This window comes from Dipteris shenzhenensis, chromosome 6 (assembly GCF_047967505.1).
Source record: "Dipteris shenzhenensis isolate YYH24624 ecotype China chromosome 6, Dip_SZ_1.0, whole genome shotgun sequence".
In the NCBI taxonomy this organism is placed as follows: domain Eukaryota; kingdom Viridiplantae; phylum Streptophyta; class Polypodiopsida; order Gleicheniales; family Dipteridaceae; genus Dipteris; species Dipteris shenzhenensis.
Window position 1 is genome coordinate 48,269,037 of NC_141601.1, and position 25,737 is coordinate 48,294,773.

Below are 25,737 nucleotides of genomic sequence, written 5' to 3' on the forward strand. Positions count from 1 at the left end.
TCTTCAACCAAGTTGGCTGCAACATCTCCTCCATCATGGCAATGTGGACTTGATGCATCTGATACAGCCATACCGGAATCCGTTTTCTTTTCTTTGGCTATGCGCTTCTTGCACTCTCCAATATAATGACCTGGGTTTTTGTAGTAATGACAGATGCCCTTCTTTTTCTGCTTGTTTGTATCAACCTATGCCTTATAAGAAGGCTGTCCAGAATCAGCTTTATGCTGATGTGTGGGCTGATGGGCATGTGGCTTATGCTGCCCTTTACCCTTGGGCTTGAACTTAGAGAGCATAGCATGCTTGCCAGCCCGGGTTGTCATATTTTTGCGTGTTTGTTCCTCCTGCAACAGAAGTCCTACCAACTCGTGAAAGGAGAGAGGATTCCTGCCCCCCCTCAATGACAAATTCAGCGAGGTGTGGAAACCAAGATAGGACCCAGGAAGAGAGTTCAGAGTGGTGGAGATCATCTCTGAATCCGGAATGACTTCATCAATGTTCTCAGCAATTGTTCCCTGAGATCCTGAAGCTTAGTGAGGTGAGAATTCATGGAATCTCCCTCCTCCATATGTGTATGGGAGAGTTCTCGCTTCAGAAAGGAAACTCTGGGATTGTTTCTTGCTGCACACATACTTTCCAGTATTACCCAAGCTGACATAGATGTCTTGCATGACCGAATATGAGGTATAATGAACCTCTTGACTGAAAGAGAAATTACTGAAAGTGTAATACACTAACTATCTATTCCTACTGCAGATCACGGGAGCAGCACCATGGATATCCTCCCAGCCAACCTTGCTGAAGCTTAACGAGCAGACAGAGAATTACGAATCAAAACCATACGTGAAAATCACTATTCTCTTCTCTCTCAAGCTTCAACAAGCCCCATCTCCCTAGATGGATCTAGATGCTAAATGTCATCATCAGAGGGCCTTCCTAATGCACCATTTCACCCCTCTCTTGGGATGCATTGAAATCCTTGCCCCTAGGCACATTCCTTGCATTAGGCCCCTAGCCTTAGATCCACCTAATCTGGTGCTATCAACCCCCACCCAGGACCTTGACATTAATTCCCTCCCGATCATTTACATGAAGCACAAACAAATAATTACAAACATAGATTCTTTAAGGGAAATGTCGACTGATTCTTCCGAGGTCATGCTACCTCGGCTAGAGCGTAACATTCCTTCCCTCTTCAGACATCAGCGTCCTCAATGATAAAATCTGGGAACACTCTCCGCAACTGGTATACGGATTCCTAGGTAGCTTTGGATAGAGGCTGACCATGCCATGCAACCAACACCGTGGGTATCTTCCGATTTTGTATTTGCATTGTTCCTCGGTCCAGGATTCTTGTTGGTTTGCGTCTCGCATTATCCTCTATCTCCTGAAACAAAACCACACCTTCGATTAGTGAGTCACCTGTATGTAAAAATTTCCTTAAGCGCGAAACATGAAAAACCGGGTGCACCTTACACCCCTGTGGTAATTCTAATTTATAGGCTATCTTGCCTATTCTCTTTAGAATTAACCACGGCCCACAGTATCGAGGTGATAACTTAGCACACTCTCCTGAAGTCAACGACTTCGAGTGCGAAGGAACTCTGAGAAAAACTTTTTCTCCTTCCTTAAATACTCTTATAGACCGGTTTTCATCTGCATACACCTTGGCTGTATCGATAGCCTGGCGGATATTAGCTCTCGCAAGTGCTAGCATCTCCCGCATCTGAACCACAAAGTTCACGGCACTAGGCACTTTCTGAGGTACTCCAACTATAGTTGGATTGGCTGGTCTATAACCATAGTTCAGCTCAAACGGACTGAACCCGGTAGAGGAATGTTTTCTATCATTGTAGGCAAACTCTAACAATGGCAACCACTTGTCCCATGTATGTTGCCTCAATGACACATATGCTCTCAGCATATCCTCTAAAGTATGGTTGACTCTCTCCGTTTGACCATCCGTCTCAGGATGATCCCCACTACTCATTCCCAACTCAGTCCTTAGTGTCTCAAATACCGCTGTCCAAAAATGACCGGTAAATCAGACATCTCTGTCTGACACTATGGATCTAGGCACTCCATGCAGACGAAATATATGTCTAAAGAATAAATCCGCCACTTGCGGGCCACTAACAGACTCTCTAGTCGGAATGAAGTGAGCCATCTTGGTTAGACGATCAACCACCACAAGGATAGAATCATACTCTCCTTGTGTCGTAGGCAGCCCTACAATAAAGTCCATGGAAATGCTCTCCCACTTACTCAGTGGTATTTCGAAAGGTTGTAAAAGTCCGGGTGGCTTCACCCGCTCGGCCTTACTTACCTGACACGAGAAACACCGTGTCACATATTCATGAATATGCTTTTTCATCTTTGGCCAAAAGAAATCTCGCTTCACGAGATCATATGTCTTCTCGACCCCTGGGTGTCCCGCACATGGGCTATCATGGCACTGTCGAATGACTCTCTGCCTGAGATCATTCTAACTAGGTACTACAACCTTGCCATTTCTTTTTAGCATACCATCCCTTATGGTATATCTTGCATAAGTTTGGCCTTTTCTGGATGCCAGGTCATCCTTTTCATTTTCCCCGGGTTTAAACACATGAGCCTTAGGCCATAAGCTCTGGACAAACTCGTCTACTTTTTGAGTTTCTATGATCTCGATCATTAGAGCACTCTCTAATACCGTGAAACTCAGGTTATGCATAATGCGAGACAACGCATCAGCAACCTTGTTATCTTTTCCTCTTTGGTACTGAATCATAAACTCCTGCATGAGCTCTGCCCACCTAGCTTGGCGGCCCCTCAAGTCAGGTTGTTTACAAAAATGTTTCAGAGTATCATGATCCACATCCACATAAAACTCTGAACCATACAAATAATGCCTCCATGTTTTCAAAGCATGGATAACAACATACAACTCCAATTCATGAGTTGGCCAATTCCTTTGAGAGGGAGAAAGCTTCTTGCTTTCAAAGGCTACTGGCCTTCCCTCTTGAAGGAGAACTGCTCCTACCGCAATGCCACTTGCATCGGTTTCCAGGAACAACGGTTTCTGGGGATCGACTATTTTTAACACCGGTCCTGTGACCACAGCTTGTTTTATGGTGTTAAAACTTTCTTGTTGATTCTGTCCCCAAATAAAAGGTACTTTATTTGAGGTCAGATCAGTCAATGGCGATACTATTTTGGAATATCCTTTGATATGCCTTCTATAAAATTGGACAAATCCCAAGAATGATCGCAACGCGGTCAGACTCTGAGGGATTGGCCAAGTTAGTATCGCAGCCACTTTCTTCGGATCCATTTCTACCCCCTCTGGAGTAATTATGAATCCTAAATATTCAAGCCTAACCATACACAGTATAGTTTTCTTTTTATTTACATAAAGACTGGCTTTCCTCAAAGTACTGAACACTACTCTTAAGTGTTCACGATGCTCAGTAATACTTTTACTGAATATCAGGATATCGTCAATAAAATGTACTACAAACTTTCCGATATACGGACGTAGTAAATTGTTCATAAGCATGACGAATGTCGCTGGAGCATTGGTAAATCCGAAGGGCATTACCAAAAACTCATAATGACCAAACTTGCTTTTGAAAGCGGTTTTATGCACATCCTTGGCTCTAATCCGGATCTGATGGTAGCCACACTTAAGATCTATCTCGCTGAAAATCACGGCCCCAAGTAATGCATCTAGCAAATCATCAATCCGAGCCATCGGATACCTGTGCTTAACAGTGATATTATTCAATGCTCTGTAATCTATACAGAGGCGAAACGTATCATCCTTTTTCTTCTTTAATATCACTGGCGAAGCAAAAGGTGAGAAACTTGGTTCAATCTGCCCCAACTTGAGGTATTCTTCCAGTTGTCTACGCACCTCCGCCTCTTCAGTAAAACTCATTCTATAGGGAGGTCTATTTACAGGTTCTGCCCCAGGATTAGTTCAATCTTATGTTGAACTTTCCGCTTTGGAGGTAACCCATAAGGTAGTTCATCCCTAAAGCATTCAGAGAACTCCTCTGTTATAAGATTAGCCAGCTTGGCCATCTCAGCACTTTGTGTAACATCCGTGCTAGCCGAAGAATCATCAACCGGCTCTACCGATGCTGTGCAAAGGAATAAAAACTCTTCTTGAGCTTTCGGATTTCCATCACGGAAATCAACGGTCCTTGAGGTATATCTTTCTCACCTCGCAAGACATAAAGCACATCATTCATCTTGAATTGATATACGTGCTTCTTTCAATCAATGGCTGGATTCTTCCTAGAATGCCACGCCATACTCAGGGCTATATCTGCATGAGTAAGCTTGGTCATTTCAAAATCAAGCTTCTCAGCATAGTCTTGAATCCGAAGCTCCAACTGGGTAACCCTTTGGTGCCATACTTTAGTTGAACTTCCATCTGCCATCCTGACTGTATACGCATAGTCAGATGGACTTGTCTTTAATTTCAGCCTCTTTACGAGCTTGGAGTTAACCACATTGTGAGTTGACGCCGAGTCATACAACACAATGACATCATGATTGGCCACTTGCCCTTTCATTTTAATTAACTCCGTATCATTAAAGGGTGTATATCCCGTTGCTGCGGGCTTAGATAGGATGTTATCAGGTGCACTCGTCACATTAAAATCCTTTGCCCCTAGGCACATTCCTTGCATTAGGCCCCTAGCCTTAGATCCACCTAGTCTGGTGCTATCAACCCTCACCTAGGACCTTGACATTAATTCCCTCCCGATCATTTACATGAAGCGCAAACAAATAATTACAAACATAGATCCTTTAAGGGAAATGTCGACTGATTCTTCCGAGGTCATGCTACCTCGGCTAGAGCGTAACAGAAAGAGTTTGTGCATCTCTAGAGTCCCATCTTTTCTGCTGTGCTGTGGGAGCTCCTGGAGTGGCTGCTCCAATTACCTGTGCTGTATTTGTACCTCTACCCCTGCCTCCAGCTGGAGTGACAATAGGCGTTGTATCTGGTCTTTCTTCATCTCCATTGACATAATCCCAAAAATTTCTGCTAGCTAAGATATTGCGAAACATGAAACTCCACAAGGAGTAGTTGGTGCCATCCAACTTATCCTCCAATGTGAGAACCCCGAACACCTCATTTGAGTTATGTGCCATTTTTGCCAGATAAACTCAGAAATACAGCAAACTGAACAAGTAGAATCCCTTCCTGGGATGTAAGATGCACAAGTAAATTCTGCAAAGAAGAATATGCCCACAGTGACAAATATTGTCACAGCCTGTGAAAGGCTCAAAATGCACCACACTGCTCTGCTCAATGCCCAAAAATCTGCAAATAGAATCTGCAAAAGGTGGCAAAAGTCTGCAATTTGACTCGTACTAAGTCCAAAATTGTCTGCAAACTTCCAAAATGCTCTTTAACATACAAAATTGCAACCCAAATGCAAAAGCCCTTATTTCTTGTGGGAAATTGCATACAAAAGAGGGCAAATGGTCTGAAAGCCATAAATGTTGCACAAATTGCACTCTGCCTGCAAATGCCCCAAATTTCACTTCAAAATTGCAGTGTGATTGCAAAAGCCCCAAATTTTTGCAATTCTCTGCAACAAATGCAAAGTCTGTCCACAACTACGGAATGCCCCAAATTCTTGCAAGATCTTAGCGAAACAATGGCTCTTTGCACAAATGCCTATGAGGAAACACCTTCCAGAGTCCACCTGCAAAGAAAAAATCTGCACAAAGTACGAGCTCCTCAGATTGTACGGAACTGACAGTACGGAACTGTCAGTACGAAATTCGTACAATGTACGGCTGTATGGTTGCTGTTGCTGCTGCTATACGGACGACCAACTGTACGGAGTACGGACGACAGTTGTACGGAAGATACGAAATCTGTACATCGCTGATAGAAGTACGGACGACTTGCAGTTGCCACACGTGCAACGAAGGTACGGTTGTACGGCGGAATGTACGGCTGTACGAAACAGTACGGCATAGACAACACTGAATGTACGGATACCTGACGGAAGTACGGAATTATTAACTGCAGTTGAACGGCGGAGCTGTACGACGGTACGTCGTACGATTGTACAGGGCTGTCACAGATGTACGGACAACGGGAGCTCCGTGAGCTTGTACGGCTGTACGGACTTGATGGCGTTGTACGGCACCTCGAGAGCTGAAGCGTGGGCTGCTGTATGGAATCAGTCCGTACAGATTGTACGGACGGAAGTTGCAAGCAGGGAGCTTGGAGCAGGAAGGTCTTGCGGGCAAGGAGCAGGGAACTGGGAGCAGGGTCTTGCTGCTCTGATACCAAATGTTAGAAATCAAGAGAGTGAGAGAGCAGGAAGCAAGAGAGCTGAACGTAATGTTTGCAATAGAAGAAGTGACTATTACAAGAAGTGGGATGGGTTTTGTCTAAGTGACAAAACCTTATTTTTCACTAACCATAGTTAGTGAACTAACTGTGGTTAGGGGGGAAAACCTATAAATGAGGGAAAAGTGCCCCTAACCTACTTATTACATTACATTGGTCACTGCTGAATTATAATAATAATTCTAACAAGATTGCCCCTCCCTATCTGCATAGCTAGCTCATATCTAGGATGATAGGAGACTGAGAGCAACTGGATTAGGTTCCACACTCAACAGCTTTTTGCATAACTGAGACTCCTATTGTAGGAAGCTTTTTAGAGTAATGGGAGTCATCTTGGATGATCATGGCACTCTTCAATCTGATCCTCACATGGTCATGTGCATTGTATATGTAGTATAGCACTATTCACGGCAACCCTGCTCTTAGTAGGCATCTTATAAGTTAAAGATTTTGTTTGGGCTCATACACCAAGGGTGGTGACCTATGCATGCCAAAGGTGTTGGATACTCCATTTACCTCTCTTAACCATTGATAGAAATGCAGGTGACGATGGTCTTTTTGCAAGCCATTGTGGGACATGATAGACCCTTATTTTTTCTTAGCTTCAACGGGCCTTAGTTGGGTTAGGAGTTACTCGGTTTGATCACGTTTTAAGTTTTATATCTAAATGGGGGTAATACTGTGTTACCAATCACCGCTTCATGGCTTGCAAGATTTTTTACAAAATATCTTGCACAATCAATCATGCCTCTCACTCTAGACATCATTCCTTGCTCATAGGCATGGTTTGTCCACGGCCATCTTATTCTGGATAACATTTTCACATGCTGGGAGATTGCCTAGTATCTTCAGGAGGCTCACATTGAGATGGCTGTTCTTCTTCACACTTACATTGCCGTTTACTATGATGGTAATAGGGCTAGTTGGACAAGTGATAAGACTAAGTTTGTGGGTGAGTGGACTCTCTCTAGACTTTAGCCTTGGAAGCATCTCTTTGTTGACCGCATTAAGTCCTTCATCCTAGAGCATGGAGGTGAGTGCAGCTCGTTGGAGCACAAGACTCTTTACATATAGGAGATTTGAGACTTGCTTTGTGCTGTACACCCCGGGGGGAGACAGTATTTCCCACACGGCCTCTATTTTGGAACTCTCTTATTCAAGTTGATGGTCCATTAGTCGCCAACTTTAGATTTGGAGCCTCTTCAATGGGGCATTTGCTTCAGGTTGGTCATGATCTTCTAGAGCAACTTATTCACACCAGTTTTATGAGATCTACAGGCCACTCCAGTCATATTTGCCATCCGCTATCTTCTCTATGGAGGGGACCTCTTTCCTGATAAAACTTTGCCTAAAGGCAGCTCTTTTTTCTTTAATTGTGCAGCTCACCTCAAACTCTGTCGTTGCTACAAGCTTCAAGTTAATCAGACTTGTAGCTAAGGCAATTGGATAGGTGTTGCCTTAGTCAAAAAGTAGTTTTACTTTTCAAGGCAACATCAAAGGTTGTTGAAGGTCTGCTCATCTACTAGACTCTTTGTGATAGCCCTTGTTGCAAACCACTTTCACTTCGAGTTAATTTCAAAAGGTCACAAAGACCACTTTTTTTGCTTCTAGGTTTTGCTTCTAGGCATATAAGCAGTCATTGCTTTAGTTAATGTGGCTTTGTTGTGGAGAAAGGCATTGGTATTTGTGGAAGAAGCTGCGCAAAAGCTCAGAGACTGAAGACTCAAATGTTTCATGGATCCTATTCTCCGGCCCGATCTTTACGATGCGACTAGCGTTACAAGCTCGACTAGAATTGCTGTGCGTTGTTGTTTTGATCTTGCTGCTGCTGCTCATTGGTACGGCCATCCGTACTGTACTTTCGAAGGTGCATGTTGCTGCCTACAAGCCTCTCCCGTATGCTGTCCGTACTCACATGTGCGTCACCAGCAAGAGCTTGCCACCCAAATCTGTCCCTACAACGTATGGACTATCTGTTCGTATAATCGTACATGTCCCGTTAGCCGTCCCTACACAAGTGGTACATGCGTGTGGGAATCCGTACAAGCTCCTGCTGTTCTGCCGTACGTGTGTGCAGCTTCATTGCAGCGATTGTACAACTCTACGGCACTGCTAGCACCTGTAGCTTCCGTACATACCTGTTCCGTTTTTTGGTACCAGCAGCTATCACACATGCAAGGTTTGTACCAGCACTTACACTTTGTGTACCTGCAGCAGCCCGCTCACGTGCGCAAGTTCTTGTGCTCTTTGTACCTGTGCAGGACATTCCAAATAGAAGTACAATCTGCTTCATTTGCAGATCCTCCGTACAGGTTTTGCTTGCAGGATCATTTTGCATGCGCTTTCCTTTGCAGGAGGTTCTTTTTGCATAGAATCTGGGGTTTCTGAATTCTTTTGCAGACATTGCAATCAGTTTGCAAAATCTGCTCCAGAATTTGGAGCGTTTTGGTTTTGCTTGCAATTTTTGTAGAGAATTCGGGGCTTTTGCAATTGGATTGCAATTTTGCAGTGGAAGAGCAATTTGGGAACTTTGCAGGTTTTTTGGACTCAGTTTGAGTCACGTTGGAGCATTTGGGTTTTTGCAGATATTTTACTCTGGTGCATTTTAAGCCATTGTTTGGCTGAGGATTCAAGCAGGTGCATTTTGAGATTGTGGGTGTGCTCATTTGGACACATTGGCAATAGAATTTAGTTCTTTTGCAGATAAATTGCAAATTGGGGCTTTCAATCAATTTCCCCCTTTTTGAGTTGCAATTTCTTGCAAAAATTTGGGGCTTTTTGCTTTACACTGCAATTTCTTGCATTTTTGGGGATTTCAAACAATTTGCCCTCTTTTGGATGCAATTTCCCTGAAGACATTGGGGCTTTTGGCATTGTGATGCAATTTGGCAGTGTACAAGCATTTTGGGACTGCTGTTGCAGGCAATTTTGAGTGACATTGGAGAGCATTTGCAGGATAATTGAAGTGCATTCTGAGCCTTTGATAGGCTGTGACAGTATTTGTCACTGTGGGTAGATTTTTCTTTGCAGATTTTACTTGTGCATTTTACATCCCAGGAAGGGATTTTACTTGGTCAGTTTGCTGTATTTTTTGAGATTATCTCGTGAAAATGGCTCAAAACAACCCCAATGAGGTGTTGGAGTTCTCACACAGGAGGATAAGTTGGATGGCACCAACTACTCCTTGTGGAGTTTCATGGTTCGCAATATCTTGGTTGGCAGACATCTTTGGGATTATGTCAGTGGAGATGAAGCAAGACGAGATACAACGACTACACCTGTCACTCCTACAGCTGGAGGTAGGGGTAGAGGTGCAAATGCAGCACGAGTAGTTGGAGCAGCCGCTCTAGGAGCTCCCACAACAGAGCAGAAAAGATGGGACTCTAGAGATGCACAATCTCTTTCAGTAATTTCTCTTTCTGTCGAGGTTCATTATACCTCATATTCGGTCATGCAAGACATCTATGGCAGCTTGGGAGATACTAGAGAGTATGTTTGCAGCAAGAAATGATGCCAGGGTTTCCTTTCTGAAGCGAGAACTTTCCCATACGCATATAAAGGAGGGATATTCCATGAATTCTCACCTCACAAAGCTTCATGACTTGAGGGAACAATTGCTGAATATTGATGAAGTCATTCCGGATTCAGAGATGATCACCACCACTCTGAACTCTCTTCCTGAGTCCTATCTCGGTTTCCTCACCTCGCTGAATATGTCATTGAGGGGGGGCAGCAATCCTCTCTCTTTTCACGAGTTGGTAGGACTTCTGTTGCAGGAGGAACAAACTCGCAGAAATATGGCAACTTGGGCTGGCGAGCATGCTATGCTCTCCAAGTTCAAGCCCAAGGGTAAAGGGCAGCAAAAGCCACATGCCAATCAGCCTACACATCAGCATAAAGCTGATTCTGGACAGCCTTCTTATAAGGCAAAGGGTGATACAAATAAGCAGAAAGAAAGAAAGAAAGTTTATTAAAGTCTTCGGAAGACCGATGGGTCTATGAGATTGTGAAAATCCTGATACAACGAGCTGTGGTAGTGGAGCTACTAAACGAGCGTCCATACCAATGCAAAATGCAAAATGCCAAAAATGCAGAATGGCAATACTAAGTCCTAAGTACAACATAGTGATGTCGGTGGTCGACTATATATTAATCTCAGCATCATCATCAATATCATCATCATCCCCAGCAACAGCAAGATATCAGGATGGATGAGGCAGAAAAAGAAGAGCATCCGTCATTATTGCAAGAAGCCAGGTCATTATATTAGAGAATGCAAGAAGCGCATAGCCAAAGAGAAGAAAAGGGATTCCGGTATGGCTGTGTCAGATGCATCAGCTCCACATTCTCATGATGGGGGAGATGTTGCAGCCAACTTTGTGGAAGAGCACTATGCCTTTCTGTCTTGCACTTCAGATTTTTCAGTGGGTAGTTTAGATACTACAGCCACTAATGATGATGACCCATATGCTTTCTTGACTTGCAGTTATGATCCTTCAAAGGATGCATGCTCTCTTAGTGTAAATGAGACACTTCATACTTGGTATTTTGATAGTGGTGCTTCAAAGCACATCACTTCCAAGAAGAGTCTGTTTGTGTCTCTGCACCTCCACCCACAAAAAAGAAGGTGACTTGTGCGAATAATTCTTCTTATTCAGTGTGTGGAGTGGGAGACATTATTCTCACATCCACTGATGGCACAGATTTCAGAATTTCAGATGTTCTCTATGTGCCAGGGATAAAGACGAATTTGCTTTCAGTGTCCTCACTCAATAGAGTAGGATTATATGTTGTTTTTGATGATGCCAAGTGTGCAGTCAGAGACAAAGAGAACGACTTTGCTTTGATGTTTTATGGCACTTTGTATCGGGGTCTTTTTCAGTTTGATCTATATGAAAAAAGATCCGATCTTGCATTATTAGTTAGCACTCCCACTGCTGCGATGCAGAATGCGGAGTTTTGTCATGCAAGGTATGGGCACATGAGCTATGGCAGCTTAATGACACTTCAAAGGCATGATATGGTTGATGCATTGCCTCCTTTGGAGTCGCCTCCTCATGCATGTGAAGGTTGCATCCTTGGCAAGATGCATAGACTTCCCTTCAAGAAGGATAGTGCAGTGAAAGCTACACAGAAGTTACAGCTTATTGTGGTCCCATGAGGACATCTACTTTTGGGGGTTATCTCTATTTTGTTACATTCATAGATGACTCCACCAACTATACTCGGGTCTATGGTCTCAAGGTAAAATTAGAAGTGTTTATGCATTTCAAACACTTTGTGGCTATGGTTGAGATTGAGATAGGACTCAAGGTGCAGACACTTCGCACAGATCGAGGGGGGGAGTATATGTCTCATGAATTTGAGACATTTTTGAAGGAGAAAGGCATCACACATCAGCTTACAGTGAGGCTTACACCTCAACAGAATGGCAAAGCTGAGCGGAAGAATCACACTGCCATAGAGATGGATAGATGCATGCTCACAAGTAAGAAGTTGCCTCACAGGTTTTGGCTAGAAGGCCTCATGTGTGCCAACTAGATTTTGAATCGGGCTCCTACAGAGGCTTTGAAGACAATCACTCCCTATGAGGCATGGCATGGGAGAAAGCCTTCAGTGGACCATTTCAGAGTTTTTGGTTGTGTTGCATATGCCCACGTGCCTGTGGAGTCTAGACACAAGTTGTCAGATAAGGCACTCAAATGCATTTTTGTGGGTTATAGTTCACAAAGCAAAGGCTATCGTCTCTACAATCCTGCTACACGCAAGAATTGTTAGTAGAGATGTTATATTTTCTCAAATTCAACACATTCACATGCTGAATTTTAGATTCCAACTTCTTTAGATGATGTGTTTGAGGGGATGTTTCCTATAGCATTTGGTTCCCCCGCTGAAACTCAGAATTTACAGCAACCTCCTCGAGATCCACATGTCCAGATTCAGCCACCAGCTGATTTAGTACAACCTTAGGGTGTGGATGAAGTTGTTAGGCAAGAAGTTCAAGATATACACGCAGCCAAAACAGTCCCGAATTGGTTGCTTCAGACTCTCAGGGAGAGTAAGCTTGAGGCTCCATTGCCTGGCAGGACTCGTAGTGCAGTAAGGCACGCAAGGGGGGCTCTTTTAGTTAAGATAGCTTATACAAGGACTCTTCTTGATGAAGAGGAGCCTGACTCTTTTGAAGAAGCAAAGGATAATGTGCATTGGATGCAAGCCATGCACAATGAATTGCAGTCCATAGAGAAAAATCAGACTTGGGCTGTTGTGGATTTGCCACCAGGTAAGCATGCCATCGGTACAAAATGGGTTTTCAAGGTCGAACGGAACTCCGATGGGTCCATTGACAGGTACAAAGCAAGGTTGGTTGCCAAAGGATATGCTCAGAAAAAGGGCATTGATTATGAGGAGACATTTGTTCCTACATCCAGGATGACAACCATCAAAACTGTTATTGGCATGGCTGCACATTTGGATTCTCTTAAGAGGCTATGATAGAGACCTCTGATATCATAGTACTTTGGGCATCTGAAAGCGAAATGCTTCTCCGACTTGATCTCTTGATGATCACAAGGGTGCAGATGTGACCCTCTCTGGGTATGCCCTCTGCTCTCGGCCAGTCTCAATACGAAGTCGGTGTGATGAGACGCAAAACTTTAAGATAGATATCTGAAGGAGGGGGGGAGTTGGATCCTTGTATATCCCGGTGTATCAATGAAAGCCTTTGCTGAAATACGCAGCAATGGTCTTTGTAAAAACTGAGCTTCTCAAGATCTCGTGGGGCACAACCAGTTCGTGAATGTGTGTAACTGTAAAAGATCCTCTTGGATGACCTGGTTCACCTCATGATATGTGAGCGGGATGGGGGGGGCCTCAACAATGTACCCGAAGGGAGGTAACTTGTCTCAAACCATTAGCATGTACGTGCAGACCAACACTTCTAGTCGCCCTCTGCTGCCACAGTGCCATGGATGAGGATAGAGCCAACCAAGAAAGATTTCATCACCCTGTGGTGCAACATCCATACTCTCTGATGCAGTAGAGGTACGTGATGGGTGGACCAAAGAGTCAAAGAGAAGAGTCTTGGTCCGAGGATCCTAGAAGTGAGAGTGAATGCATTGTTGGTCGAGTTTGGCAAGTGCAGCCTATCCCCTATTTAGTTGTCTACTTAGTCAGACGTTAATGCTGGTTGCATCGTGAAGATAGGAAAAGGACCCCGAAGTATGTGTAGGGTGCAACTAGCCCTGTTGGCAAAAATGCTCTATGTGCATGGCTGCTTAGGACATGTTGAAGATCATCACCTTGGTTTTACCAAGGTTGACCTTCAAGTCATGTCTCACAAAAGGTATGAGACGCATCCAAGTGTCACTGGAGACCCGAATAGGACTACATTTGCGTATAGGAGAATCTGGAGCAAGGATTGGGCTAGAGCGCAGCCAACCCCTCTTAAGATCCCAATGAAAGTCTCAAGCTCACCTATGTAGAGGTCAAACAAGGTTGGTGATAACGGGCAGCCTTGTTTGGCCCCAATCATGCTCATGATCTCCTCTGTGCACCTTGCATCTGTCCGAACTCTGCTCGAGTTTTCTCATAAATTGCCATGACTACCGAAATGATCTCATGATCATACCCCAACTCTTGTAGACGTCTGATGAGTCCGGCTTTCAGCCTTGTGTCAAAATCCTATGAGAAATCCTGCAGCAATAAACCCTCTGTCTCCGTGCCCTAGCCTCCTTGATGACTCCTCTGAGTGTGAGTATATGATCCATGGTTCTGTGATCGATTCGGAAGCCCACTTGTCCCACGGCTCTGCATCCCTGGGGCTCTGCAAATAGGCTTACCTTTGTTCAAGTACTAATGCATAGATCTTGGACATGACACATCCTATCATGATTGTCATGTAGTTTTCCGGGCTTATGGGCTCTCCTGCCCTGTGCATTGGGGTGCTGGTGTTAAGGGTCCAAGTGTATGTGAAGCCTGTGCAATGCAAAACGCTTAGTTAAAAAGATTTGCTAAGATTGGGGCCAAGGTAATTATTACATATGCAATGAACTTAGGATGTAAGCCCTCATGATCTTTTGCTTGGTCATCATGAAGTTTCAGGGCTGCATGTTTGACACCACCGGCTGTGACAAGGGTGCACGATGTGGGGCGTGGTATATGTGATAGATCGGGTGCTGGCTGGTTAGGGACAACATAACGTGTGCGTGCATAGGAGTGCTAGAGTTTGTGTCCATGAGAGGGGAAGGGGCTCGCCACTCAAGGAATTTCTGCCAAAAGTATTTAGAGTTTTTGACAGTGTTTTAATGGTAGATCGTGATGTCGTCTTGTGTATAGCTACAAATTTTTATGCCTCCCTTCTTTCAACAGACCGGGATATACATGCCATAGATGATGTCAGGCACAGAGTTTGGCAGGGCCTGTGACATATGTGCCAGAGATGATGCTAGACAAGATGTTCCGGCATTGGTCAAAAACTAGACATAGAGTGTCACTTGATGCACCTTTCACAAATCCGGAATTAGGAAGGCAATTCTCGCCCTCCACAAGGGCAAATTTCCAGGTTCATATGGCTTGACATCTTCCTTTTTAATTGCTTTTTGGAGCATGAGTGGGGGCCGTGTTACCTGAGCCTTGCAAGGCTGGTACTATTCTTGATTCAATTATAGAGGGTTTCATTCATCGTATCTGAAAGGGAGATTGCAGAAATTTTGATCTCCCAATGGAGGCCCATCGCTCTTTTGTGAAACCTTTGATAAGCTTTTGGTCAAAGCTACCAGTCTGTGTTTGCAGCCCATTCTTCCAGATCTCATTCGAGATACGCAGATAGGCTTCGTGCATGGTAGAAGCATTTTTTATAATTGTGAGAGATTGGGGAGAGAGAGAGAGCAAGAGAGAGTGAGCTTGAGAGCTGAGTTGCAATAGAAGAGTGTAAAGAGTACAACTGAAAGAGTGAGAGATAAGGTTTTGTCCTAGTGACAAAACCTTAGTAGTCACTAACCATAGTTAGTGAACTAACTGCGGTTAGGGGGAAAAACCTCTTAAAGAGGGAAAAGTGCCCCTAACTAGCTTATTAAATTACATTGGTCACTGCTGAATTATATCTATAATTCTAACACCCCCTTGCAGTGCCAATGTCATGTACAAGGCTGATCAATCGCCAAACGGATATAAGTTCAGGGCACTGCAAAATGCCTCAAACTTTTCACGTGGTAGAGCTTTGGTGAAAATATCTGCAACGTTGTCATGTGTGGACACAAAGATCATACTGATCTCTCCTGCATGCAACTTCTCTCTGATGTAGTGATAGTGAACCTCAATGTGCTTCGTGCGAGCATGAAACACTGATTCTTTGCCACTGCAATGGCACTCTGACTATCAGTGAGAATTGGAGAAGGACCCTCCAAAGACAGATGAAAATCAGCAAATAGACGTCTCAACCAGACACATTCAACTGTTGCTGTGAAAGCTGCCCTGTACTCAGCTTCAGATGATGAGGTAGCCATTGTAGATTGTTTCTTGCTCAGCCATGAAATGCAAGATTTACCCAAAAAGAAACAATTGCCACTAGTGGACTGCCTAGTGTCATAATCACCAGCCCAATCTGAATCACTGTAGGCATGCATCTGCAAGTCACCCCCCTTGGGAAATAACAAGCCAAAAGACTTCGTGCCCTGCAAATAACGGAAGATGCACTTAACTGCCTGCGAATGCATAGTTTTTGCGCTGTGCATGTACCTGCTCACCTGAGATCCTGCAAACTGGATATCAGGTCTAGTGTTGCAGAGATATATGAGGCATCCAACAACCTGACTGTAAGATGTGGCATCAACTGATTCTCCTGCATCATGCATTGTGAGTTTCAGCCCCGGCTCCATGGGAGTGGCTATGGGCTTACAATCATGCATGTTAAATCTGTCTAAGAGTTTCTGCACATACTTGGACTGAGACATAACAGTGCCACGTCTCTCTTGAGAGAACTGGATCCCCAAATAAAAGTGAAGCAGCCCCAAATCTGACATGTCAAAGGTGTCTGCAAATCAGCTTTGAAATCTGCAATTTTATCTTCATTGGACCCTGTGAGCAGTAAGTCATCAACATAAAGAAGGATGACTAAAATTTCCCCCCTATCCATCTTGATGTAGAGGGTGCTCTCAATAGGATTATTGTGCAGCCCCTTGCTGGTCAAAAAGGCATGAATCTTGGCATACCATGCACGAGGGGCCTGTTTCAGCCCATACGAAGCTTTGTTTAGCTTGCATACTTGAAGTGCATTTGCTGTAATTTCAAAGCCTGGAGGTTGTTTGACATACACCTCTTCCAGCAAGTCTCCATTTAAGAAGGCTATTTTTATGTCCAACTGATGAACATTCCACTCAAAATGTGCAGCCATTGCAATAACAGGTCGGATGGTGGTCATCCGGGATGTAGGAGCAAATGTCTTCTCATAATCTATGCCCTTTTTCTGAGCATAGCCTTTAGCAACCAGCCTTGCCTTATATCTGTCAATGGAGCTGGTTTGACCTTGAAAACCCATCGTGTGCCAATGGCATGTTTACCTGGTGGCAAGTCTACAACATCCCAAGTCTGATTTTTTTCAATGGACTGCAACTCATCGTGCATGGCATTCATCCAATGCACATTGTCCTTTGCTTCTTCGAATGTGGCAGGCTCCTCCTCATCAAGAAGAGTACCTGCATATGCTGATTCCATTGAATTAGCACCTTCCATGTGCCTTGCTGCACTGCGAGTCCTGCCAGGTAATGGAGCATCAATTTTACTCTCCCTGAGAGTCTGTAACAGCGAGTTTGGGACCATTTTTGCTGCATGGTATCAGAGCCATTTGATCTCCCTTGATCCACCTCACTCTTCTTTATTCCATAATGCAAGTATTCTGAGTTTGTGTCCACTCTACTCTTTCTTTTCAGTTTACCAACATGGTATCAGAGCCATTTGATCCCCCTTGATCCATTTCTGCCACATCATCATCTTCTTCTCCATCTTCTTCTTCACCATCTCTTCCTCTTCTTCCCAAAGTTTGCTTAAGCCTGTTCTCCTCCGGTTCTCTACCATTTTCCACGCCCTTCCTGCTGAAGATCCACCTCGAAGGGGCGAACCCCTGGCTGAAAGGAATTGAAGAAATACGTGCTCGTTTCGTCTTACACGCAGTTTGTCGACCTTTGTTCCTGCGTTTTCTCTCAGCATACTCCATACTTCTCTAATTCCTTTCAGAGGGAGCTAGTCCATACCTAGAGCTATCCTGTGGTGAAATTTGAGCAGCAATGGTTGCATATTCAAGCTGAAAACAGAGAAAAACCAGTCGAAATTGGAGAGACTAGCTATGGCGCCCTGATGTGTTTTTGCGCCTTTTCTTCTCAGAGGACCTTCTGTGGTATATCAGCTCTCTTTTGCTTCAGAAACCCCCTTTTCCTTTGCTCTGAAGAGTAAGATACAAGCTCTCCAAGTTCAATCTTTTGATTTTGACAGTTTTGACAAGTTTTTGAAGATGATGCTACATAAGATGCTATTCTAGCATTTCTGGTTTTTTGAAACTTTCAATAACATCAATACAAGTGTGGCTTCAGTTTTGCTTTGAGTTGCTATACCTGGTTTTGATTGGAAAGCTTTCATCTTAGCCACCTGTGTGAAGCATATAAGAAAAAGCATCATTTATTAAAATTTGGTCACAAGACTTTGCTACATTAAATGCTTATATTTTGAAGCATTTCAGTTGTTATTCTAAGCCTTGTAAGAGAGAAGACACTGCCCAACATCTGGGTTAGACCCTCTCATGGCTTGCTTATGCAAAATATGTGAAAAGCCTAAACATAAAGCAATGTCTTGTTATGCTACAAAGGAAGAAAATGCCAACATGGCTTCCTTGTTGAAGATTGCCAAGATAATGGTTGCCAAAAAGGAAGCAACTTCAAAGACAGAAAATGCAAATCTACTTTCAGTTGTTGTGCCTCCACAAGATGAGGCATCCTTTGAAGATTATGCATTTTAAATCATCTCTATGTATGCTCCATATCTCTCTTTTTATGTCAAGGTACTCAGCCTGGATAGTCCTCCAAAATGAATGAAATAAACTATTGTGTTTTGTGTGTTTTGTAAACACCTCTGGTCACCTTATGATGTAGGCCATGTGTATGTTTTTGCTCCATGGTACCTCCTGCAGACATTGTGTGCATGTACATGCAGGGGAGATAACCATTGGAAGGCCTTTTTGTATCCCTTTTTGTTTACCTTACACCCATGGGAACCCTTGCTAGCTTGAGATCCTAGCCATTGATAGATCCATGACCACCATGAGATGGCATGAGACACCTTGTGCTAGCTGTATCCTTGACATAGCCTGAGGCATTCCCTTGAGGGGGGGTTTGATGGGATATCTCAAGGTGTATGCCTCAGGCACACCTTGGTTTCTATGTGTGAGTGCTAGAGGCACAGTTAGGTGCCCATAAGCACAGTTAGGTGGTGGAAAGCCACATAGGATGATTGAGAGAATCTAGGAGCAGATTGAGGAGATGATTGTGGAGCTCTGAAGTCATCAGTGATGTCAGTGAGCATGTATGAGGTGCCTACATAAGGACCTCACTCTTCTTCATTCCATAATGCAAGTATTCTGAGTTTGTGTCCGCTCTACTCTTTCTTTTCAGTTTACCAACATGTATGTCTGCAATTTCTTGTTGCACCACCTGTTCCACTGCTTGTGGAGGTGGCAAGACATCCTGTGGCTGAATTGAAGCATCGGGCGGGAGGTGGCTGTAAATTCTGATTTGCATCAGAAATATCAGCAGGGGAACCCAGGGCAATGGGTAGCAACCCCTCAAAGACATCCTCTGAAGAAGAAGGCATATGAAATTCAGCCTGAGTGTGAGCTGAATTTTCTGCAAATATCACATCTCTACTGACAATGATCTTGCATGTAGCAGGATTGTAGAGGCGGTACCCCTTGCTTTCTGCACTGTACCCAACAAATATGCACTTAATTGCCTTATCTGACAACTTGTGCCTAAATTCAACTGGCACATGAGCATAAGCAAGGCATTATGCTAGAGGCACAGTTAGGCATCCAAAGACTCGGAAATGATCCACTGAGGGCTTTCTCCCATTCCAGACCTCATAGGGGGGTTTTGTTTTTAAAGCCTTAGTGGGAGCCCGATTTAAAATGTAATTGGCACACATTAGACCTTCAAGCTAGAATTTGTGAGGCATGTGTTTGCTTTTCAGCATACATCTGTCCATCTCCATAAGAGTTCTATTTTTCCTCTCAGCTTTGCCATTTTGTTGAGGGGTCAGCCTCACTGTGAGTTGATGCACAATACCCTTGCCTTTCAGAAAAGCATCAAAATCTGCAAACAAGTATTCCCCACCTCTATCTGTGCGCAATGTCTATATCTTGAGTCCGGTTTTATTTTCAACCATGGCTGAAAAGTGTTTAAACACTATGAACACTTCTGATTTGCGCTTCAGCCCAAAGACCCAAGTGAAATTGGAGTAATCATCAATAAAGGTAACAAAGTAGAGATGACCACGCAATGATGGAGTCCTCATGGGACCACAGACATCAGTGTGTATAAGCTGTAATTTGCGGACAGCTTTAACTGAACCATCCTTTTTGAAGGGGAATCTATGCATCTTGCCTAAAATGCACCCTTCACAGGCATGTGGAGGAGGTAACTCAAGAGGTGGCAATGCATCAACCATAGAGTGCTTCTGAAGTGTCATCAAGCTGTTGTAATGCATGTGGCCATATCGGGCATGCCATAATTCTACATTCTGCATGGCAGCAGTAGGGGTAGAAACTGCAAGAGCATGGGCTGCTCTTTTCTCAAAAAGATCAAGCTGAAAAAGCCAACGCAGCAGAGTACCAGATAATCTTAAGGCATAATCATCTTCCCTGTCTCGGACAGCATATTTGTCATCCTCAAAGATGACCTGAAATCCAGCTCTGTTAAGAGTGGACACTGAAAGAAGATTCTTGGTGATACCAGGCACATATAAGACATCTGAAAGTCTGAAAACTGAGCCATCAATGGCAGTAAGCTCAACTTCTCCTGTGCCACGTACTGAATATGATGAGTTATTGGCACAAGTGACTTTCTTACCAACGGGAGGTGGATGCAAGGAAGTAAAAAGACACTTCCTAGAAGTGATATGCTTGGATGCACCGCTGTCAAAATACCAAGTGTTCAGTGTTTCATTGACACTGAAAGTAGATGCATCCATAGAAGAGTCATAACTACAAGTCAAAAATGCATATGTGTCATCATTACAAGTGGCTGTACTATCCCGAGCATCTGGAGCAGCCAGCCTAGAATCTGAAATGCAAGATAAAAAGGCATAATCCTGTCCAACAAAGTTGGCTGCAGCATCCCCACTGTCAGATGCATGAGGAGCTGAATCTGAAACAGCCATACCGGAGCTGTTTTTCTTCTCTTTTGCAAGCCTTTTCCTGCATTCTGCAATGTGATGACCTGGCTTTTTGTAGTAATGACAAAAACCCTTCTTCTTGGGCTTACTTGCATCATTTTTAGCCTTTTGTGAAGGCTGTCCTGACCCACTGGAAGGCTGATTTACTGATGTCTTTGCCTGTCCCTTTGTTTTTGACTTAAACTTTGAGAGCATAGCTTGTTCACCTGCACGTGAAGCCAAGTTTTTCCTGGTCTGCTCTTCCTGAAGCAGAAGTCCTATCAACTCATGAAAAGTGAGAGGATTTGCACCCCCCCTCAATGATAAGTTCAGCGAGGTATGAAAGCTGAGATAAGACTCAGGAAGAGAATCCAGAGTGGTAGTAATCATCTCTGAATCAGGAATAATCTCATCTATGTTCAATAATTACTCTCTGAGATCCTGTAGCTTTGTGAGGTGGACTGACATGGAGTCACCCTCTTCCATATGTGTATTACTTAACTCAAAGTTCTAAATCAAATTGAACTTCGTTAGAACTCATTCAAACATAGCATAAAATTAAATCTCCCTCATAAACTATGTTACAAGGATACATTTGTGTTGCTTAACAGATATATTGATGGTCCATATTCCTCACTACTCAGTATCCATAACAATGGTATGACAGCTTATCCTAAAAAAATAGTTAAAAAAATTATTTCTATCTTCACTAAGCATAAGCAAGAAAATGTAAGTGAGTCCTACCTTAATTATTTTTTGTACATTTGTGGGAATATTGGGAGCAAGATAACAGGAGGTATGAATGTCTGCATTATATTCAATGAGTGTAACTGAAAGTGTCACATAAAAAAGATACAAAAATACAAAATCCGGGGTTGTGAAACACCCCTACTAGGATCTAACCCTAAACATAGTACAAAACATGATTAGCCACCCCTGAGCACGTGTACTAGAGACCAGACTCCCACAAGGCTTTGCCCGTAGCTTCGGTGTCTGAGAAAGAGATTTAAGCAGATACAAAACTGAATTCCCTCACTGGGAGTGAAATGCACAACTCCCAAAAGACACAGCCAAGCATTGGCTGTAAATGCAACTCAGATTTCTGCACTTGCACTGTCAGAAATCTGTCCAAGCATCAAAAACTCTCCAAAATCTGCCAAAAGTGCTGCAAAACACTTCAAGAAAGGCAGTATGAACTGAAAACTCCAAAATTGCTCTCCCAACACAAAAGCCCGAAAATAGGCCCGAAATTGCAACCGGAAAGGGGCAAGTTGATCAAAAGCCCCAAATGTTGCAAGAAGTGGGCTCTGTCTGCAAAAGCCCCAAATTTCACTGTGAAATTGCAGTGTAATTACAAAATCCCCAAATTTCTTCAAGAAATTGTACTACAGAATCAAAAGCCCCAAATTTCGAGCTTGAAATTATCTGCAAAGTCCCAAATTTTGCAAAATGCCCAATTCAAATAATATGCTCAAATTTGCCCAAAAAACTGCTCTGCCAAACAATGGATTCCTGCAAAGCAATGTCTGCCAGACAACCAACTGCAAGAATGCCTGCAGGAATGAAACCTGTTCAGAAGGCCAAAAGCAACTGTATGGCCTGTACGATGACTGTACAACAGAGGTACAGATGGCCGTACTGTACGGTCGAAGCAGGTTGGTGCCACACGTGTGGTACGGAAGCAGGTACGATGCAGGAGCTGTACGAAAGCAGGTACGTGACAGATGTACGGAATATGGTGCAGGGCTGGTACGGCGATGAGATTGCAGGTACGAAAGCAAGTACGCGCATGTGCGAATGGCGACAGTGAACCGTACGGAACTGTACGGCGAACCGTACAATCTAGCGACAGGCTATACGGCTGAAGATCTGCAGTACGGAATGGAGATGCAGACGGTACGACGCTTCACTTGTACGGACGACGAGCTATACGACGACCACGCAGGTACTGTACGGGACTGTACGGAAACAGTCCGTATAGATCTGTACGGACGATACAGCGAGCTGGCATAGGAGCTTGTGGGCTGGAGCTGGAGGACAAGAAGGAAGGAGCAGGGAGCATGATCAGCCTGCTCTGATACCAAATGTGAGAGATTGGGGAGAGAGAGAGAGCAAGAGAGAGTGAGCTTGAGAGCTGAAAGCTTGAGAGCTGAGTTGCAATAGAAGAGTGTAAAGAGTACAACTGAAAGAGTGAGAGATAAGGTTTTCCTAGTTTCAAAACCTTAGTAGTCACTAACCATAGTTAGTGAACTAACTGCGGTTAGGGGCAAAAACCTCTTAAAGAGGGAAAAGTGCCCCTAACTAGCTTATTAAATTACATTGGTCACTGCTGAATTATATCTATAATTCTAACAATAATATCTTCTCATTTTGGGAGGCTTTACATTGTGCTATGCAGAGTGGCCCGCGGCTTACCATTCTACTTCTGGATTTTGAGAAAGATTATGATAGAGTAGATTGGGGTTTTTGGGAGGGTACCCTTCTCTGTTTTGGATTTGTAGATGATTGGATCAAAGGGGTTCCCTCTTGTAAAGCACATGCCTCATGGATACTTCCTGCGAGATTTTGGCGTGTATATTGGTGCGGCATAATTGGAGTGCACAAAGGCCTTGAATGGTTCCAAGGTCTGCCCTGCACACACATTGGCTAGTATTTGGACATATACAGTACACCTTTTGATGGTCATTTGGGTGAGCATGCGGGGGTCTTCCTAGGCAGCTTCTACTAGGATGACTGTTTTACATAGGGGGTGGAGTGGTTTCCCTGTTTTCCTTGGGAGTCCTCCACAGGGTTGAGTTGACACTTTCAGAGTCAACATTGGATTTTTTCTTGCTCTCTTGCATGAGCTTGGTTTGGCCCTTTTAGCGTATTTGTACTTCTCTCATGAGCTTTTGCTCTTGGAGCTTCTTTCATACTTAATAGAGCCTTTTCTTTTAAAAAAATTATAAAAAACATTCAGAGAGCAAAAAAGTGGTTTTGAATGGAAAGTGAACAGCCTAGAGAGATATGGGTGTAGAATGGGCTTATATTTTAAGTATATGATACATTTTTTTCTCGTATGAGGTGGTGTTCCCATGCAAGATGGAAGGGCTGAAATGACCCTCCGAGCTCTCTTAAAGGGTCGTGACTTTTCAGGATCCTGTAAGCAGCCCTATGAAGCCGCTCACACTATGGTGGTGTGGCTCTTGCCTCTGTATTAGTAATAGGTGATTGTGATTGTGATTGTGACTTTTCAGGATCCTGTAAGCAGCCTTATGAAGCCGCTCACGCTATGGCGGTGTGGCTCTTGCCTCTATATTAGCAATTGGTTATTGTGATACAACTTACAATATTCTCTGAACTTTTCCTCTTTATTTAGCTTCTACTTGAGAGGCACATTTTAGAGGTAGATTCTCACTTGGGCCAGGCAGTATCTTAGCAACTTATCATATTTTCCTGCCACATGGAATGGTCATTTGATAACTTGAATGTACAAGAGCACATTTGTTCTGTGGTTACTGCCAATCAAATCTGTGAAGGATGCCATTTTGAGAATGGTGGTCTCTGATTCAGAGAGAGTCATCTTTGGAAATCTTTTTTTCAAAATTCAACATTTAATTGAAGTTTTGTTGTTTTTGGGGGTGGAAGAATGATCAAAGCATGCTAGTTCTGACTGCTTATCTTTTACAGCGTTGTTCATTTCTCAAAGCAAGGTGGTTATTTTTTCTTGTGTGATACAGGAAATCTACGAGTCAGTACGTGCATATGCACGAGATAGGAAGGGGCTTATTTGGCAGGACGACTCAAAAAGGCAATTGGTAGTTCATGGACACCTGCATGAAGAAGTGCGCACATTTATCAGGAATCAAAGCAATATAGGTTCTCAAAAGAAATGATTTGGTGGAGTATCAATGTATGTTCAACTGGGAGATTCCCAAAATGTCTGAAGCATTGAATGATGTCTGACTTCAGCATTGATTATTCTATTATTTTAATGTGAGTACAGCTTCAAGGCGATGATGATATTTTCTCAGAAAGTGTAGTTTACAGTTAAAAAAAAAGAAAATCGGGGTTTTCTATTCTTTAAGAAGTAAACAAGAGATTACTGAAACAAGGTGAAAATTCACTAGCCATGCCAAAGGTCCTCATATAGTCGCATGCGAAGGGAAGCTGGTGTTTGTTATCATGCAGGTCGGCTTCAGGCCGCTGGAGGGCTGGAGCTCAATGCTCGATTTTCGGTTCGCTTCAGTAGTAGAATGTAGGTGCTGCAGGGGTCGGACCAATAGCAATGGTTTGTTCCTGTTATTGATTGCTGGGTCATGACGTTGGTCTAGATGTGGTCTAGAGTTGAGTGGTAGATTGTTGTTGGTCGGTTGATTGTCTGAGAGAGCAATGCTTTCGCTAGTGCGCCTGCTAGGTTCCTTGTGCCGTATGTTGTTTTCAGCCAATTGATGTTTGTGTCTCCGAGCAGAATTGTCAGGTTGTTTGTGTTTAGAAGTGCCAAATCTTCCTCCAAGATTTGGGTGAAGTGATGGATGTTTGCCCTTGGCGATCTGTATGTTGTGATTATATGCAGTTCGCTGTGTGTTTCGTTGCGGAAAGTTTCTGTTATTAGTTCGACATTCTTTTGGCTGCTCGTAGCGTGCGAAAGCAGGGTTTCTATCTTCTTGTATAGTAGTGAGAGGCTGTGGCCTCCGAAGCATGATATTTGCTCGAAGCTGGGTAAACATGGAGTGCTCGGAGTCCCGTCTCTTGCAAGCATAGGATGTCAGCGGCCATGATACCGTTGTCGTGCATCATGTCATCCAAGTGCGCATCCAGGGATACCACATTGTGCGATTCGATGATTGTGTGAGTGTTCTTGCAAGCGGACATGTCTTTTTGCAAGCAGTGCCATTTTGCATTTGATTGCAAGCGCTTGATCTCCCTTAGGACATCGATATCCACTTTGATATGCTTGTTTTCTAGCTGCCCAAGCAAGTAAA

General features: G+C 43.6%; 1 protein-coding gene across 5 annotated transcripts in view; it reads left to right on the forward strand.

Moving 5' to 3' along the window:
- The window catches only part of LOC147901269 (transcription factor-like protein), a 75,748-nt gene extending 50,914 nt beyond the window's left edge, over positions 1 to 24,834 (forward strand). For all 5 annotated transcript variants that reach the window (XM_087375886.1, XM_087375882.1, XM_087375884.1 and 2 more), the window contains one exon: positions 24,493 to 24,834. In XM_087375886.1, the coding sequence (XP_087232012.1) occupies positions 24,493 to 24,648 (156 nt within the window). In that variant the 3' untranslated portion in view covers positions 24,649 to 24,834. The remainder of the gene's footprint in view (positions 1 to 24,492) is intronic.
- Positions 24,835 to 25,737: the final 903 nt, after the last annotated feature.